The 15,317-nt window shown below is 55.6% G+C and overlaps 2 protein-coding genes across 2 annotated transcripts; both read left to right on the top strand.

Annotated features, from left to right (window-relative positions):
* Positions 1–1,184: 1,184 nt before the first annotated feature.
* LDK (putative protein kinase) lies at positions 1,185–3,818 on the top strand (the record flags this gene model as incomplete). Its single annotated transcript, XM_001684430.1, has 1 exon — positions 1,185–3,818. The coding sequence occupies one exon, from the start codon at positions 1,185–1,187 to the stop codon at positions 3,816–3,818; it is 2,634 nt and encodes an 877-aa protein (XP_001684482.1).
* Positions 3,819–14,987: 11,169 nt separating this feature from the next.
* Positions 14,988–15,317, top strand: LMJF_28_1995 (conserved hypothetical protein; the record flags this gene model as incomplete). The annotated part of the gene is made up of 1 exon (XM_003722025.1): positions 14,988–15,317. The coding sequence occupies one exon, from the start codon at positions 14,988–14,990 to the stop codon at positions 15,315–15,317; it is 330 nt and encodes a 109-aa protein (XP_003722073.1).

Genomic DNA, 15,317 nt, shown 5'->3' with positions numbered 1-15,317 from the left:
AGGCTGCCGTTGTGGAGACACTTGGTGATACTAAAAGCGTCTCCGCTGCCTTTCTCAAAAAATTTTTTTTTGACTAAATCTCAGAGGAGCGACGACGGCACACACGGCTAGCACAGTACCGTTCTGTATTGCTTTGCTGCACTGCGTTGGGTAAGAGCGCAGACTTTGCTTCCAAAGTGTGTCCGTGCTGCTTTAAGCCACGCAGTCCATCAACGCGTACCAAAGACCCACACCACGTCGACGTCTCCTCGGGTATTTTCTTTTCGTTGTTGTATCGCTTTAAACGCCTCCTCCTTCCTGGTTCTCTCTGAGGCCTGCGCACTCAGCCTCATACCGCCTTCTCTCTTTCGTTCTGCCTCTCACTCCCATTTCTCGTGGGTGCTGCTGCTTGCTTTTTCTTGAGGTTTGTAGTTTCGTTTCTATTCGTGTGTCTGCACGGGTTTGTCAAGGGTGCGGTGATCAAAGTAGCACACCCGAACACTTGCACAGTGAGCAGTAGAACGGGCAGTGGAAGAAACCAGTAGATGAAGCAGAGGGAGTTGCACGGATAAGGATTGAGATAAGACGAAGAGACAGAAAGCATCTCATGTATTCAGTGTTTCATGCAGGCACACAGGTTCTCGTCATCATCCATCAAAATATCAAAAGAGGAAAAAGGAATTCGCGCGTATGTTTTGTGCGTCGATGGTTTTTGGCCCTGTCTTTGCCCCCTCCCCCTCTTTCACTCCCCCTCCATCTTTAGTGTTCTGTCGTTTCCAGTAGTGCGTGTGTCTGTTTTTTTTTTTCGGCCTTTCCTCCCTCTCATTGCTGTCGATTCTCTCTGTGGTGTTTGCTGTGCTTGCAGGTTCTGCTCTTTAACTCCTGTGTCACCTCAGCTCAGTGTATTGTGTGCCTGTGTGTCTGTGTCTCTCTCTCTCTCTGTGTGTGTGTGTGTGTGTGCTTGTAGCACTTGATCGCCTCTTTCGTGTTTGTTTTTTTGTATTGTGCTGCTCGTCATTTTGTTTTTTGCTCGTGTGTGTTGCGCCTTTGGGCCGCCCTCTGTCTCTCCGCCTCGGTGCCGTTGTCTGCATCTCCTCCTCCTCCTGCGATCCCATCGGCACCCTTTCTCGCGTTCATCCCCCGTCTTTGCGCTGGACGGCTAAACTGCAGCGAAAGGCACTGACAAGAAGGAGAGGTTCAACAAAATGGCCACAGGGAAAGTGATCGGCGATGTGGTGCAATACCGCCTGGATACTCCCATTGCGAGTGGTGCCTTCAGCACTGTGTGGCGGTGCTCGGAGCTCTCATCGGGGCGGACCTACGCCGTGAAGATTGTGGAAAAGAAGGCGGCCCTTCGGAACAAGATGACGGGGGCCCTTGTTCGCGAGGTCAACGCACTCGAGATTGCTGGCAGCTCTCCCTACGTGACTGGGCTCGTGGATAAGATGGTATCCAAGCACAATTACTACCTTGTCATGGACCTCGCCGAGGGTGGAACGCTGCTGGATCTGATTCGCGAGCGACGCCAGGAATTGAGGCAACTGCAGGTGTCGTCGTCCATTGGCTGCTCTGTGATGGACTCGCTGCAGTTGTCAGCCACCCCGTTCATGCCGTACGATCGAGTGCGGTACTACTTTAAGCAGCTCCTGCTGGCGCTGTCCGCGCTGCATGACCGCAACGTTGTCCACCGTGACGTCAAGCCGGAGAACATTCTGCTGAACAAGCATCGGACACGATTGTTGCTCTCTGACTTTGGGTTTGCGTGCCATTCCATGCTTGGCGCTCAGCTGCACCGCGCATGCGGGACGTTGAAGTACTGTGCCCCTGAGCTCCTTCATGAGCACCCTTCCTACGATGGTCGAAAGGTCGACGTCTGGGCCGCTGGCATCACTCTTTACATGATGCTCTTCGGCGGGTATCCGTACCGCTGCTCGCGCGGCGACCCCGACGCGTTGCTCGAAGTGATCGAGACGACCACGTATCGCATCCCACGCCCCATCCCGGCTTTGATCGAGGACATTTTGCAGCACATGTTGTGCATAGACTCGACCCAGCGCTGGTCTGTGAAACAGCTTCTGCAGCACCCGTGGATAACCGGATTGGAGCTACACTCACCATCGGCGAGCCCAACTACCTCAGCGAGTGCTTTCTCTGGAGAGGTGCTGGTGCCACCCGCCGCCAGCGCGCCTGAGACCGAGGGGGCGATCACGGAGATGCCCTCCGAAGACTGCCCACCTGTGGACTCCTTGCTGTCTGACGAGGACGACGTCGACGACGGCTTCTACCAGAGCATTAATCATGATCACCTTAGCAGCAGCGTTAGCAGCGGCCTCAACAGCAGCACCATTTCGACACAGCAGCCTCGCCAGCGGTCCTCGCTTGCTGACTCGCGACGCTCGCACAAGGAGGCCTTCCCCCTCACCGTTTCTCCCGCCTCGCCGCTTCATTGCGGAGACCCCGCCGCTGTGCAAGGGGGCGAATCGGAGACGCCGGGGGCATCAAAAGGGTTTGCCGTACAGCCGCGCACCCGGAGCTCGCGCACGTCCGCCAAGGAGGAAATCCTTAAGTACGGCATTGAGTTCACCTCCTTGACCTCTATCGAGAGCTTCATCGCGAGCGACGATGAGGGCGAGAAGGGCGACTCTGACGACGAGTCCCGCTTCTGGGATGAGATGCGTGAGGGTACCGCGACTAGAGGCCACTGCGGGAACACCTCCATGAGCAGAAGCCTCTACACAGGAGCTTCGCACGCGAGCGACGTGCAACGAAGTGGACGGCGGGGCCGGTACTCATACGGGCTGTGGCTGACCGCGCGCATGGTCGCCCATCTCGTCGCCTTCATCGCGGTTTGTGTTGTGGCCTTGGCGCTGCGTGTGTTTTTGAAGCGCGACATCATCGATCTCCCCTTACCAAAGGTCATACGCGACTACATCTCCTTCTTTCTCTACACCCCCCTGCGCCGCTCCCATGCGCACCTCAGCGGCGCGGCACCGACTCTTTCTCGTTCGCGTGGCGGGTCCCCTACCTCCTCGGCGCTCGCGCTTCGCCAGAAAGGGATCCACGGTGACAGTAGCGCTTGTTGTCCCCCGACTACGTCGCCTATTCCAGGATCTGGCCTGCGGCACTGCGTGCGCACGGCAGATAAGCTCATGCGGAACTCGTTCATGGGCAATGTCGTGCTGTCGCACGACGCCCCCCTGGTGGATTTTGCCTACGGCAAGACGCCCATGCCGTGCCCTCGGAAACACTCGAGGGACCACTCCCTTTCGTCGACGCCGGCAGCCCCGAGCCTCGCCACGATGGCGCCGACGCAGCCATCCACGAGACGGCAATCTATGGAGAGGATTGAGGCGAGCACCGCCGAGGTATACGCGGAAAACGTGGAGCTGTCCGCCCTGCCTCTGCCCCTGAACTCAGAGAAGAGGCGGGAGAATAGAAATTGCTTGGTGTCACCAGGTGGCGGAGACGAGGAGGGCTGTAACGAGCAGCGCGACCGGCAGGAAAGCGACTCGTCGCTGCGCAAGGAGCGGAGGAGCACGCGGTCACCACCTCCGCCGCTCATGTCAGTCGGAGACCCTATCTCGGCGACGACTGCAGCGATAACCAGCCTGCGCACCCTGACCAGTGCCAAGACGCCGGTGAGGAGCGAAGCTCGCGTGGACTCCCAGGCGGGAGCCACTGACGATACCGGTAGCTGTGACAGCGCGCTGGACAAGTCGGCCTACTTGCCTCATCAAAACATTATGTTCTCTCCTCTGGATCCCATGCCGATGGCGCTGGGCGACCATCAGCACGAAATGGAGGACTTCCCTGTTGTTGCTAAGACGGGCCCTGCGTGAGATGCGGGAGTGACCCCATCGTCATGCCCGTCGTGGAAAACGCACGCTACTTTGAGATGCTTTTGCCTTTCCCTCGCTTTTTTCATTGCTGTTCTTGTGTTTAGCAAGCGCGACACTACAGCCTTGGTGTGTGTCATCGCCTCACGCAACGCAACTATTCTCCCTCTCCGTCCGATGGGCTCCCGTCTTGTGCTGCTGTTGTTTTGACTGTTTGTATGTCCTCCAGTGGTTTATTGCTGCGACATCGACGATGGGACGCACTTGCTGAGCTCTCTACCGTTTCTCATCTTTCATTATGTTCTACGGAGGTGCGAAGTTTGTGCTGCGTACTTCACAGTGCTTCTGATATATATATATATATATATATTGCCTTTGGGCACACGTGCATCACCAGGCTCCTCTGCCCTTTCCTTCATACCCGTCGTTCTTCCTATCCTTCTCTCTCCTTCAGCAGCACTCTCCCTTTTCTCGCATATGCACCAGCGCCCGTCTACTCACAAGCGCAAACGACGGCAAGGCTTCACGCAAGCGTCCACTATAGTTCACGACAGTGCGCTGTGCTAAGATGAGAAAGGCAGAGAGCGACAGATGAGGGAGGAAGAGCGCTAAAGGGGAGAGGGGAGGGAAAACAAAACTTGAGGGGCCGAGGACGTGCACTTGAAGTGTGTGCGTGGGGGGGGGGGGGAAGGGGGGGGGACGTTGTGACTTGCGGAAAACGAAGAGAAAAAAAAGAAGGGAGGCGGCGGCTTAAAGGAGGGGAGAGGTACTGCTTACTCTACCGATGTCTCCTCGGTCCCGCCCCCTCCCTCCCTCCCTCTCTCCCTCCCTCCCCCCCACATACACACACACACACATACATACACAACAGCAAAAAAAAAGCATATGCAAACAGTATGGCGACTTTTCTGTTTTGTTCTTGTGTCTGCGCATCTTTTTTATGCTCTCGTTTGGTCTCTTCGTCTCGGTCGTTCATTCTCCCGTTGTGCGGCTCGTATGGTGCTCCGCCATCACCCCTATGGTTGTTGCTTTTTGTTTTTTGCTGAACACACGTGTGTGTGTGCGTGTGCGTGCTAGCAGACGCACGGGAGCGCCCGCCGAACGGTTCTCCTATGGTTGTCTTTCATGTCTTACTCACCTCCTCTCGCTCGATACTTTTTCTTTTCATGGCTTCTCTGTCCATATCCCTTCCCTTCATCTGTTTTTCCACCACACCCACCCACACCCCTCTCTGTTCCACGATTGTTTTTGTGCGCACGCAGATCTTCTCTTTCGTTTTTGTCTGGTTGATCCTCTCACTTTGTTGCTGCGTTTTTTCTTGCTGTTTTGCTTTTTGTGTTCGGCTTTCCACTCCACTAGCATCTTGTGAAGTAGTTGTGCATGGGAGGTTCTCATTCCCCTCCCATGCCCCTGGCACTATCAAAATTTTAGCTTTGCACGCCCGCCTTTCTTCCTCTTTCTCAGTCTTGTCTATAAGTGTGTCCGACTCCCTCGTTTACTCAGTTTGTGACCGTTTTTCAGTCGTCCCCGGATCTCTTCTCCCCTCGTTTTACTTGGTTCTCCGTCTTGGCTGTTCTTCTTTTTATCGGTTACGTGTTTGAGTTTCCCGTTTCTCTTTCCCTCTCTGCACGTTCCCTTCTGTTTCATCTCTCCCTCCCTCTATCTCTGTGTGTGGGTGTGGGTGTGTTTTGTCCATGCTCTTTCTGGAGGCGTATCCCCTCGTGCCCGTGTCTGGCCCTTCCCCTCCTTTTCTGGTTTGTTTGCCGATGAGAGGAGGACAGCGCGGAAAGGCTCTCCTGACGGAAGGGCTGTCAGGTCCGCACTGAAACGGCCCTCCCCCCTTAGCGAGCACCGCAGCTGGCTCTGTCTGTATTTGTGCACCGCCATGCCCCGCTTGCTCGACAACTCGCATTCATTACTCAAGAAACATGCAACACTGGCGCAGAGGCATTGAGAGGGGGCAGTGACCCACCTTACCTTACCTTTCCTGTCCTCTCTTTCTCGCTCTCGTTCTGCAGATCCTTCATTCGCTGTGCTGCCGTGCCACGACACCTGTGTCTGTTTCTGGACCTGCTTGTACGACTTTCCCTCTCCTCAAGTCTCCTTGTTACTGCCTCAAAAGTTGATACGGGGTAACGATGGAGTGAGTTCTACACGCACGCGCACACACGCACCCACGTGCCGCGGCTGTTGGGACCGCCCCACACAAAAGACAACCACAGCACAAACACCCGCGATGGTGATCTCCTCCTTTTCTTTTCGTCCCCAGCGTAACTATTTATTCTCTTATGTTGCGTGTCTCTGTGCCTTCTCCTTTTCCATCTCTTCTGAAGTGGGCTGCTGCTTTTTTCTTTGTTTTTTTTTTCGTGTGTGTCGGTTTCTCTGCTGCTCATCGGGAAGGGCAAGGAGGACCAATGGACAGCTGAGGAGGGAGCGAATGGGAGGCCATTGCTGTGCAGTCTCCGCGGTTGCTCCGGCCACCGCCCACTCCTTTCCGCCACTTCTCTCTCAGTGTGTACCCCCCCCCCCAATCCCTACACTGCCTTCTCCCTCTTGCCTTTTCTCCTCTCTGGGTGTACCCTTATCCGCGACGGCGGCGCTGAGGATGTGTTGACCGAACCCGTGAACAACGTCACCGACACAGGCGCACACATGTGCAGGAAGGGCAACGCCCATTAGAGAGAGAGCGAGATGGGGTGACTACAGCGCTCCTTCATTTTTTTTCTCGCTCTAATCATCTCTCCGCGTGAGAAAACAGAATTATTTGTTGTTTGCACCTTTCTCTTTCTCTCTCTCTCTCTGTGTGTGTAAGTGTGTGTGTCTCTTCAGCCTTTTTCACATTTTATTTTCTCACTTTTCCGTCTTGGGCCCTTCGTCTGACTTGCCTTGGCGATTGTTGAGGTGTCTTCTGCGTGTTCGCGAGCGAGCAGAGACGACTTGAATCCCCCCTCCCCTCCCCCCACACACGGAAGCATCATTAAACGACAGCTTCGACTTGTGCAATGAATGAGGTGAGGTGGCATATTCAGTTGCACATCTCTTTTTCCCTTTTTATGCATATCGCATACAAGGCACATACGTCTATGGAAGCCGAGCAACTGCAAAACTATTCATTGCGGGAACGTCTCGCTGTGCTGAAGTACACAAGTGTGTGCAAGTGTGAGAGGATACATGGGTTTTCCTTTTCTCCCCTTATTCAGGGCGTCTTCGCTGACATCAGTCTCACTTTTCTGTTTTGACTCTGCTTTTCGATTGTGGATTCTTCTGTCGTTAGCCTCCCGCCTCTGACCACTGCCGTTTGTGTGTGGACTCCTCAAATTATTTTCAACTCTCATGCATACCTTGGCTTCGTTGTTTTTGATCTTGACCTTAGTGCTGGCCCTCATGATACTATCTACCTCACCGCGGAATCAGGGTGTAGTGCCCACTCTCGGTGTCGGCGGACCGATCTGGGGCGGCGCTGTGCGGAAGAGGCACGCGCCGTCGTGATGATGACGCTTTGGGCCAGCGCACGACGAGCCCCGTGCGACAATTCGGAGAACATATGCACCCGCCTACCGCTTTTCTGCCGTTGGCTGCGCTGCGGTGATGTTGAGCGTGATCCGTGACCTCGCCTGCGCCGTGAGGCAGTGGCATTGCAATGGGCTGAACGACGCCACGCGGCGCTGGCGGAGCCGGTTCCCTCACATAGCCGACGTGCGACAGAGGCAGAAGACCTGTGGTTGTGTATGCGTCTATTTACTGACTTTTCGGCTTTAGAATGACACGTTGGAATTTCTTTGCGTGACTGATAACGTTGACCATCTTTGTGTTTGCTTGCATGTGTGCGTATGTGGGCATACGTACCCGTCGGTCTCTCTCTTTCCCCGTATGCGTGGATACCCTCTCTTGCGGCCCTTGGGGGCTGAGGTGGCGGATGCTAGAGCCCTACCTGATGAAGCCTGTTTTATTTTGCTGTATGCTTTCTTCGACATCGGCAATGACTGTCTTCTCGTGAGACGTGAGTGACTGTCCGGGGTCTTTCCGCACATCGGAGTGCGTAGTTGAGTCTGCACTGCACACGCGGGGAAGTGAAACACGACTACGGGCACCGACGCCCATGCACGCATGCATGCTTACACAGAGGCACCCTTATACGCTTTCTTCTTCCCCCCCCCCCCACCCCTCTCTCGCCGCTAAGCCCGCTGTCCTTTCGTTTCTTTCACGCGTTTCCTCCGTCGCCTTTCCTCTTCTCGACGTCTCGCAACGCCTTCGCTGCCTTTGGTGTTTTCCACTCTTCTTCGAATGGCCCCTCCATGCTCCCCGCCTTTTTTTCTCCATCTTTTCCTTGCCCTCTGTGTGGCTTGCATGCTATTCCGTTGCCTTTTTCGCGTGCTTTCCCGTTTTCATGACGACATTCAGCATGAGTGGTCCTCTCTCCCCTCTCTTTCTCTCTCCCACTGTCTTCTCCCGGTGCTTACCCCCTTTTCCCCTTCCCTCTCCAGTGGCCCAGTGGGCGTCATCAGGCTCCTGCCCTTTTTTTTTCTCCTATCTCAACTGTTTTTTTTTTCTCTGATTGATGGAGGGGAGCACACACACACACACACACATACATACAGAAACACGCAATGAACACAGCAATCCAAGTGCACGGGGAGCTTTGTGCTACCCCTGTCCCTCCCTGACTTCCATGTCTCGCACACACGCATACACACACATGCACGAGCGCCCGCGCACGTTCTCGTGTGAGAACACGTATGCGTACGCATGTGTGCTCCTTTTTTTTGTAGTTCTTGGTGGTTCTTCCACCAACGGAGTCGAGTGCATGCACAATAACTTTCTATGTTATTTTCCTCGATCGTTTCATGGGTGTCACCTCTGCAGTACAACCAGGACACGTCCAGAAAACGAGTAGCGCACGGGAATGAGAGAGAGGGGCATGCAAACAGAGACACACACGCGTTAGCGAGGATGATTGAGGAAATAGGCGAAGGTGAGAGCGAGAGTGCACGCAGTACATGGGCTGATAGCGGGTGTGATGGCGCGCTTGAATATTTGCTGTTAGCGATGAAGCGCACATGCGTGTGCTTGTGAGCCGCTGCACGAAACGGAAAGGGCAAGCGAATGGATGAGGGTGTGCGAGGCTTGTGCAACACCAGCTGGACTCGAGAATTACCCAGTGACCGGCACGCCGAACAAGTACGCACCCCTCAACAGGCACGCACACACCATGATGAACGCGAGTAGGACTTCGAACCGCATTAAGACGCACCGAGATTATTTATCAACGTTTCCTTTTCGCGGTTTCCTCTCTGTTGTTTTGTATTGGGATGCATGTGATACGACAAACATCAAGCGCGACGAAGGCAGCTAAGACGAGTCCTAATCCTGTGGGAGTCGTGAGTAAGACGTAGAGGAGAGGGAGAGAGAGAAAGCAGACTCGGGAGACGACGTTAAACGAGGAGCAATAACTGCACGGATGAGCGGCGAAGCACAGCAGCGAGGGAGAGGGTATGTGAGCGGATTATCGGAGGTCAGAGGCAGGAAGGCATTGCATGGGCACCGGCAGACCCCCTATCCCAAGCACAAAGAAAAGCAGTAACGCGCATGAAAAATGCCGATCGAATCGCTTGGGAAACAGGAAGGGCAAAATAAACGTGTGGTGATGGTGGCAGGGCGAAGAGGAGGCTCTGCGTGTGGTCAGGTAGGTCTCTGCCTACCTCGAGCGTATCACGACAAGCAAATCTGAGAAGACACCTCCCTTCTCCTTTCCCTCGCTTCTCCCTCCACTGCGCACTCACATCTCTCCCCTGGCTTGCTATTCACGACCGCTGCATGGTTGATTTCCTTTGCCCGCCCTCCCTTCGCTCTTGCCGACTGATTGGCTTTCTGTCGAAAACAAGAGGAAAAGGACAGGCGATGCTGTGTCTCAGCGCACGCCCCGCTTTGGATTTCTCTGCTAGTTGGCGTCGTTTCGTCTCTGTGCATGTAGCGGCAGTGATGAGGCTTGAAGGTGTGTGTCGGCTGCACGCGTTGCTCCTCACTTCCTCGCTTTTTTTGTCTGCTTCATTCGTCTTCTTGTGAAGAAAGAATTTCGAGGTTACGAAATCAACAGACGAACATGCGCTTAAACGTTAAGGCATCTCCTTTCTCTCCTTTCTCTTCTCTTCTTCCTCAGCTATGCATCTCTGTCTGTCTCCACTTTCCCGTGCTGTCACGCGGCTCTCTTTTCTTGTGCTCCGTCTCTTCAGTCATCTTTACCTGTCTCTTTTATGCGCCCTCTCTCTCTCTCGCTTGTTTACTCGGTTGTGCGTGTGTGCGCTCTGTTCTTGCATAGCCGATACGATGAACCAAGGTACGCTTTACAGGCTCTCTGCCCCCCTCCCCCCCCTGCATGTACGTGTGTGGGATCCTCAGGGCGAAGAGAAGCAACACCCAAGACAGCCAATCAACAGGCAACGACAACGGCCACCACAAGGCCTGGTGCTCAGTGACATCTCCTCCTCCTGGTCTTGTCGGTGTTTTCCCTTCTTTGCTTTGTGTGGCTGCTCTTTTTACGGCCTCTTCTTCTCTCTTCGCTTCAGGCCTTCTGCCGCTTCGGTTTTACATGCAAGATAGGTGTATACACGTGCATGTTGTACATGCACGCACACCGACACGCGCCGACACGCACACACATAGATGCCCGCACAGGCATGTGCACTGCTTCGTTCTTTTCGTTTTCTCTGTGTATGTGTGTGTGTGTGTGCGTGTGCGTGCGTGCATGATGTGCACGGAGCGTTTCGTGAACGCTGCCGACTCCTGTTTTCCTTTTCCTTGCCAGGTTGCTTCTTGCCTATTCCTCGTATACGTGTTGACGCTATATAGTGCTGATCGTTTTTTTTTTCTCCTTTTAAATGGATTCGTTGCACGTGTGTGCGTGTTGGGACTCATGTGCTGTAGAGGTTTCTACTTTCACATTCATGCATTCAACATCAGATGGTCATACGGGCGCACGCATCAGCGCTTGGGTTTGTAGTGCTTTATCTGCTAGCGCTACATGTGCCCCTTTCCCCACATATTCAGCCGTCTTTTGTGCGGATCGCATGTGTTAGCATAGACGTGTATCAAGGAAGGCCGAAGGATGGCGTATCTGGACTCTCTTCTTCCTCCCTCCTTCTCCTTGTCTCCCGCGCCTCGTACGTGCGATCACCTCCCCGCTGCACTGAAAAAAAGGTAGAGAGCGACTGACAGACTACATGTCCGACGTTGGCCCATTCACGCCACATTCTGTGTGCCATGTTGGCGCTCCCCTCACACACGCCGGACTGGCCCCGATAACGTTTTCATGCGATCATGCACGCCCCCCCCCCCCCCCACGTGCGCATGGGCTGGTCATGCTAAAGGAAGGCACCTTCGCCCTGTCGCTCGCAGAGTTTGATGCGAAGACAACGCGCCCTTCAATCAGTGTGGCATCACAGAGGTGTCGTTGCGGGACCCCCATTATGAAGACTCCGATGGGTCGCGTTGTTGCACCTCCAACGCAACCATCATACACATCTCTCGTGAAATGACGTAGATCTCGCCGGGGTGTGCGTGACGCAGCACGAAGAGGGCGGACACAGCAGGCACCTGCAAGTGGCGCTTCGAAAAGCTTCCCTACCTGGCGAGCGGAAGAAAAGGCGAGCGAAGAGTGCTGCCACGTTCTCTTGGAGGGAGTTAGAGGCCACCAAGGCGCCTCAGTCCCACATCGCCTTCCGCGAGCCCCGGACTCGAGCTCCAGCACACCGAAGAAAACGTGAGGATTCTCCTCATCGTCTCCTCGGTGGCGCACAAGACGCTGGCCAGTGACGTCGGGTCTATTTGGGAATTCCGCTCCATCTTGGGAGAGGTGAGAGCTGAGAGTGCCATACGGGGCACTGAGTTTACGAACGCCACGGAGCCTCTGCCGCTGTGTAAAGCGGGCATGCGTTGCTGCGGCTACTGTTGTGGCGGTTGGTCATGCGTACAACACAGCTGAAGGTAGTGTTGACGGAGGTTGGAGGGTGGTGGGGGGAGTGTCGGGCAGCGCATGCAAGGGATTCGGGGGCACCACCACGTGGCGGCAGATGCCCAGCCTGTAGTCCCGCGTAGCCCCATGGTCGCGAGTATGAGCGATCCTCCGCCGAAGGAGCACACACAGCAGTGTTGTTCGCTCATGCGATGGAAGCGTCGGTGCAGGCAATGCACACGTGCGCTGGCCACACCGTCAGCATCTTCAGGAGGCTTGGCCAGCGTCGAGGCGGGCACTCACGTTAATGGACACAGCGCTCAGAGCGAATGGCACACCGCTTCCTCTCCAACGGGCGAGACCGGTGAAGCGAAAACCGACGTGCTCCGGATATGCCGCAGCACAGAACCCGCCTCCTCCCCCCCCTGGTGCGTTGTCTGCTGCTGCTTGCGTGGAAAACGGCGAGTCGATGGCACAAAGTCTAGCGCCTAAAGCCACGGAGCATTCTCCGCCTGACCGCGCTCGAAACTTTTGGCGGCATTGCCCGTGGCAGGCCAGAAAACGGGGATGGAGCTCATGAACACAGCAAGTACCTTCTCGTCCCTCTTAACCTCACTCTTTCTCTCTCTTTGATCTCGCACCGGTGAGGGCAGGAGTATTCATCAACTGGCGTGCAGTCGGGCACACAGGGGCGCAGATGGATGCGTATGCACGCATGAAAAAGGAGAGGACAAGTGCATTCAAGGACGAGGCACCTGAACGGCTCGAGTCACCGTCTTTCGGCGGAAGGGACACGAGGTCGACTGCGACCAGAACAATAGGAGAGCGTAGAGATCGTCAACGAGCGCAACACTGCTGACGCGAGGCCCATATTGTGTGCTTCTCGAACGCGCCTGATTTCCTCGTCTTAACACCGTCTCAACCTTTCCTTCCTTACCTTCAGCAGCTGATTCACTAGTGATGGCTTGCGGTGGGAGGGAGCGGCAGTGGTGTGCGCGTGTTTACTCCCACCAGGTCATATTTCCCCGCTAGGCTTGGAGTGTCGGTGTATGGGCTGACGACCTCCGTTGCAGGTCTCGGGCCGGACGCGAGTACTGGTTTCTACGAAGTGAATATGCACTTGAGCGTGATTTCGCTTGGTGGTGAGGGGACACGGTGCTGCAGCGACTGCTCCTCTTTTTCCATGTTATGCGTGTATGTGCAATGACGTGCGCGTGCTGCGTGAGGCCGTTGACAACGCCGAAACGAAAAGTGCCTTTTCCATGTCTCTTCTTTGTGGGCATCCCCCCCCCCCCCCATCTGCATGGGACCAGTTTGTGTCACACGCTCACGCATGCGCACTCCCACAGACGATGCGTCTCCACACCCCCTTCCCCTTTCCCTTTTCCCCTAACTCTCTCTTCCATTCCACAGCGCGCTCGCCTCCTCACTCTCGGCGCACATCTTTGAAGCACACACGCACACAAAGAACTCAATTCGTGTTGTTCGTCGTCGGCACTCGTTCTGTCTTCTCTTTTTATCCGGGTTCTGCTGTCCTTCGGGGACGGCCATTCCTACTGAGGCAGCAGAAATCAACGACCCGCCACCCTCTCGCGGCATCAGGCGCGCCATCCTGTTTCTTGGTCCGAGAGGAGGCCCCGCTGCGTCGAGGGGCGAAAAGAAGACGTGCGAAGCTTGCTGGCCTTATGCCCCACACAGATTCCTCTCCTCATTTTCCGATGGAGGCACCGATGGACGCGCTCTCTGCACCACCACCGGACTTCACAGTAATTCCAGAGAGCTCGCAGTGTGGTGTCGCGGCCGCGGCAGCAATGCACGCAGGCCACACCGAGGTGCCGCCACTTGATGTGCGCATTGAGCCGCTGCTCTTTGTCGTCACGTACTGGTGTGGGTTGATGCTCGTGTACGCCTTCATGGCGTACGTGATAGCCATGTCCGCCACATGGCGCGGCCCCGTGATTGTGTGGGCCCTACTATTACCGACTGCTGCCTTTTCCCTTTGGCGGCGCCTGCCATCGGAGAGGCGCCTTGTGGAGACGAAGAGCGCCGAGGTCATTCTGCTCCGGTGTGGCGGCTTCTACGCTCTTGCGGGATCGGACTCTTCGTGCGGCCACGCGGATGAAATGCCGGAGGCTCAACCTCCCCATCGGCAGTCGCCCACCCGGGTCGATGACGCTTGCACCACCGATGGCGGGGCTACTACCGACACCATTGTGGCGCGCCTGTAGCTGGTTACCAACTTCCCCAGCTCTCCTGCTCGCTCTACGACTACTCGGCGCTGCCCTCACTCAGTACGCGTCTGTGCATGCGCGTGTATTGGGATGCACATGTATGTGTCTATATACGGACGTGTGCGTGCGTGTGTGCGGACGAGGGTGTCTTCTCTTTGCTTACTGCTTTCGCTATCCTTTTTTTTTTCTCTCTGTGTTTGCTGTTCAAACACGCTTTCACACCTTCGCCCACACATCCCTCGCGCACTCCACCCGGCAAAGGTGGCGCAGTCGCCACATTGGTGCGTGCGTGCGCGCGTGTATGTTGCTCTCTCCGTCTTTGTCCCCTCTCCCCTCTCCCCTCTCCCCTCTACCCGTCTTGTACTCCTTTTTCTGCCTTTGGTGTCCGCTCTTCTCGGCATCTTTCCGTCTCTCCTTCACTTTTATCTCTCTCTCTCTCTCTCTCGCTCTCTCCTGAGGGGTGCATCGAAATTGCGCACTTGAGTGCGCTTGTGTGCATGCTCGTGTCACCACTGATGAACACACTCTGCCGACCATTCTGCGATACCAATGATCACCCACTCGGTCCAAGTAACAAGTCGACAAGAAGAGAGAAGAATCAACTGCGGTCGTGTGTGTTGATGCGCTGTGGCAGCTGGATGCCGCAGAGATGCATGTGGAACGAGACCGCGGGAGGCGCGAACAGCTACTTGTGTTGGCAAAACAACGCTTCTTTCTCTCTGTGCGCGCTGTCTTCTCCTTCCTGAAGTGGAGGGAAAAGGAAGGAGGGGTGTAAGGCGGCACACGCCGCCGCGTCTCCGCCGCGGAAGGCGACAGAACTTCGGTAGCCTTTGTAGCGGATGCACACTGCATTTCATGCTTCCTCCTCCCTTTTCTCTCGAGACACTCCCTCTATCAACTCCTGACCTTTTTCTTGTGTTTTGGACGCTCCTTGCGTGTGTGTGAAGGACCTTTCCTACGGTAGGACGGCTAGTCGATATACAGAGAGGAAGAATGGCTTGCGTTACCGGTGGGTGCTGCAGTGCAGCCTACTATATCTGCTTAGCCGCTATCTGCATCTACCTCTTCGTTTGCATTCTCGCGGTTCCGCAGTACCGCTTCGTGGCCCTCATGATCTTCGCCCTGGTGACCCTGTATGCCACCTCCGCATGGCGCCTGCTGCCGTCGGAGCGGCTTGTGGTGCGTGAGATGGCAGAGGCAATGGCGAGGCAGCGCTGCCCACTCCCGGCGGTGGCGGTGCCGTTCACGACACCCATGACGGCCGGCGCGGCCGTCACTCATCCATCGTTGGCGTTTCATGAGCCGTACAGAGGCTCGATCTGA

The sequence above is a fragment of the Leishmania major genome, chromosome 28 (assembly GCF_000002725.2).
Source record: "Leishmania major strain Friedlin complete genome, chromosome 28".
NCBI classification, from domain to species: domain Eukaryota; phylum Euglenozoa; class Kinetoplastea; order Trypanosomatida; family Trypanosomatidae; genus Leishmania; species Leishmania major.
The sequence above is the reverse complement of the archived record's forward strand: the minus strand, read 5'-3'. Positions and strand labels throughout refer to the sequence as shown.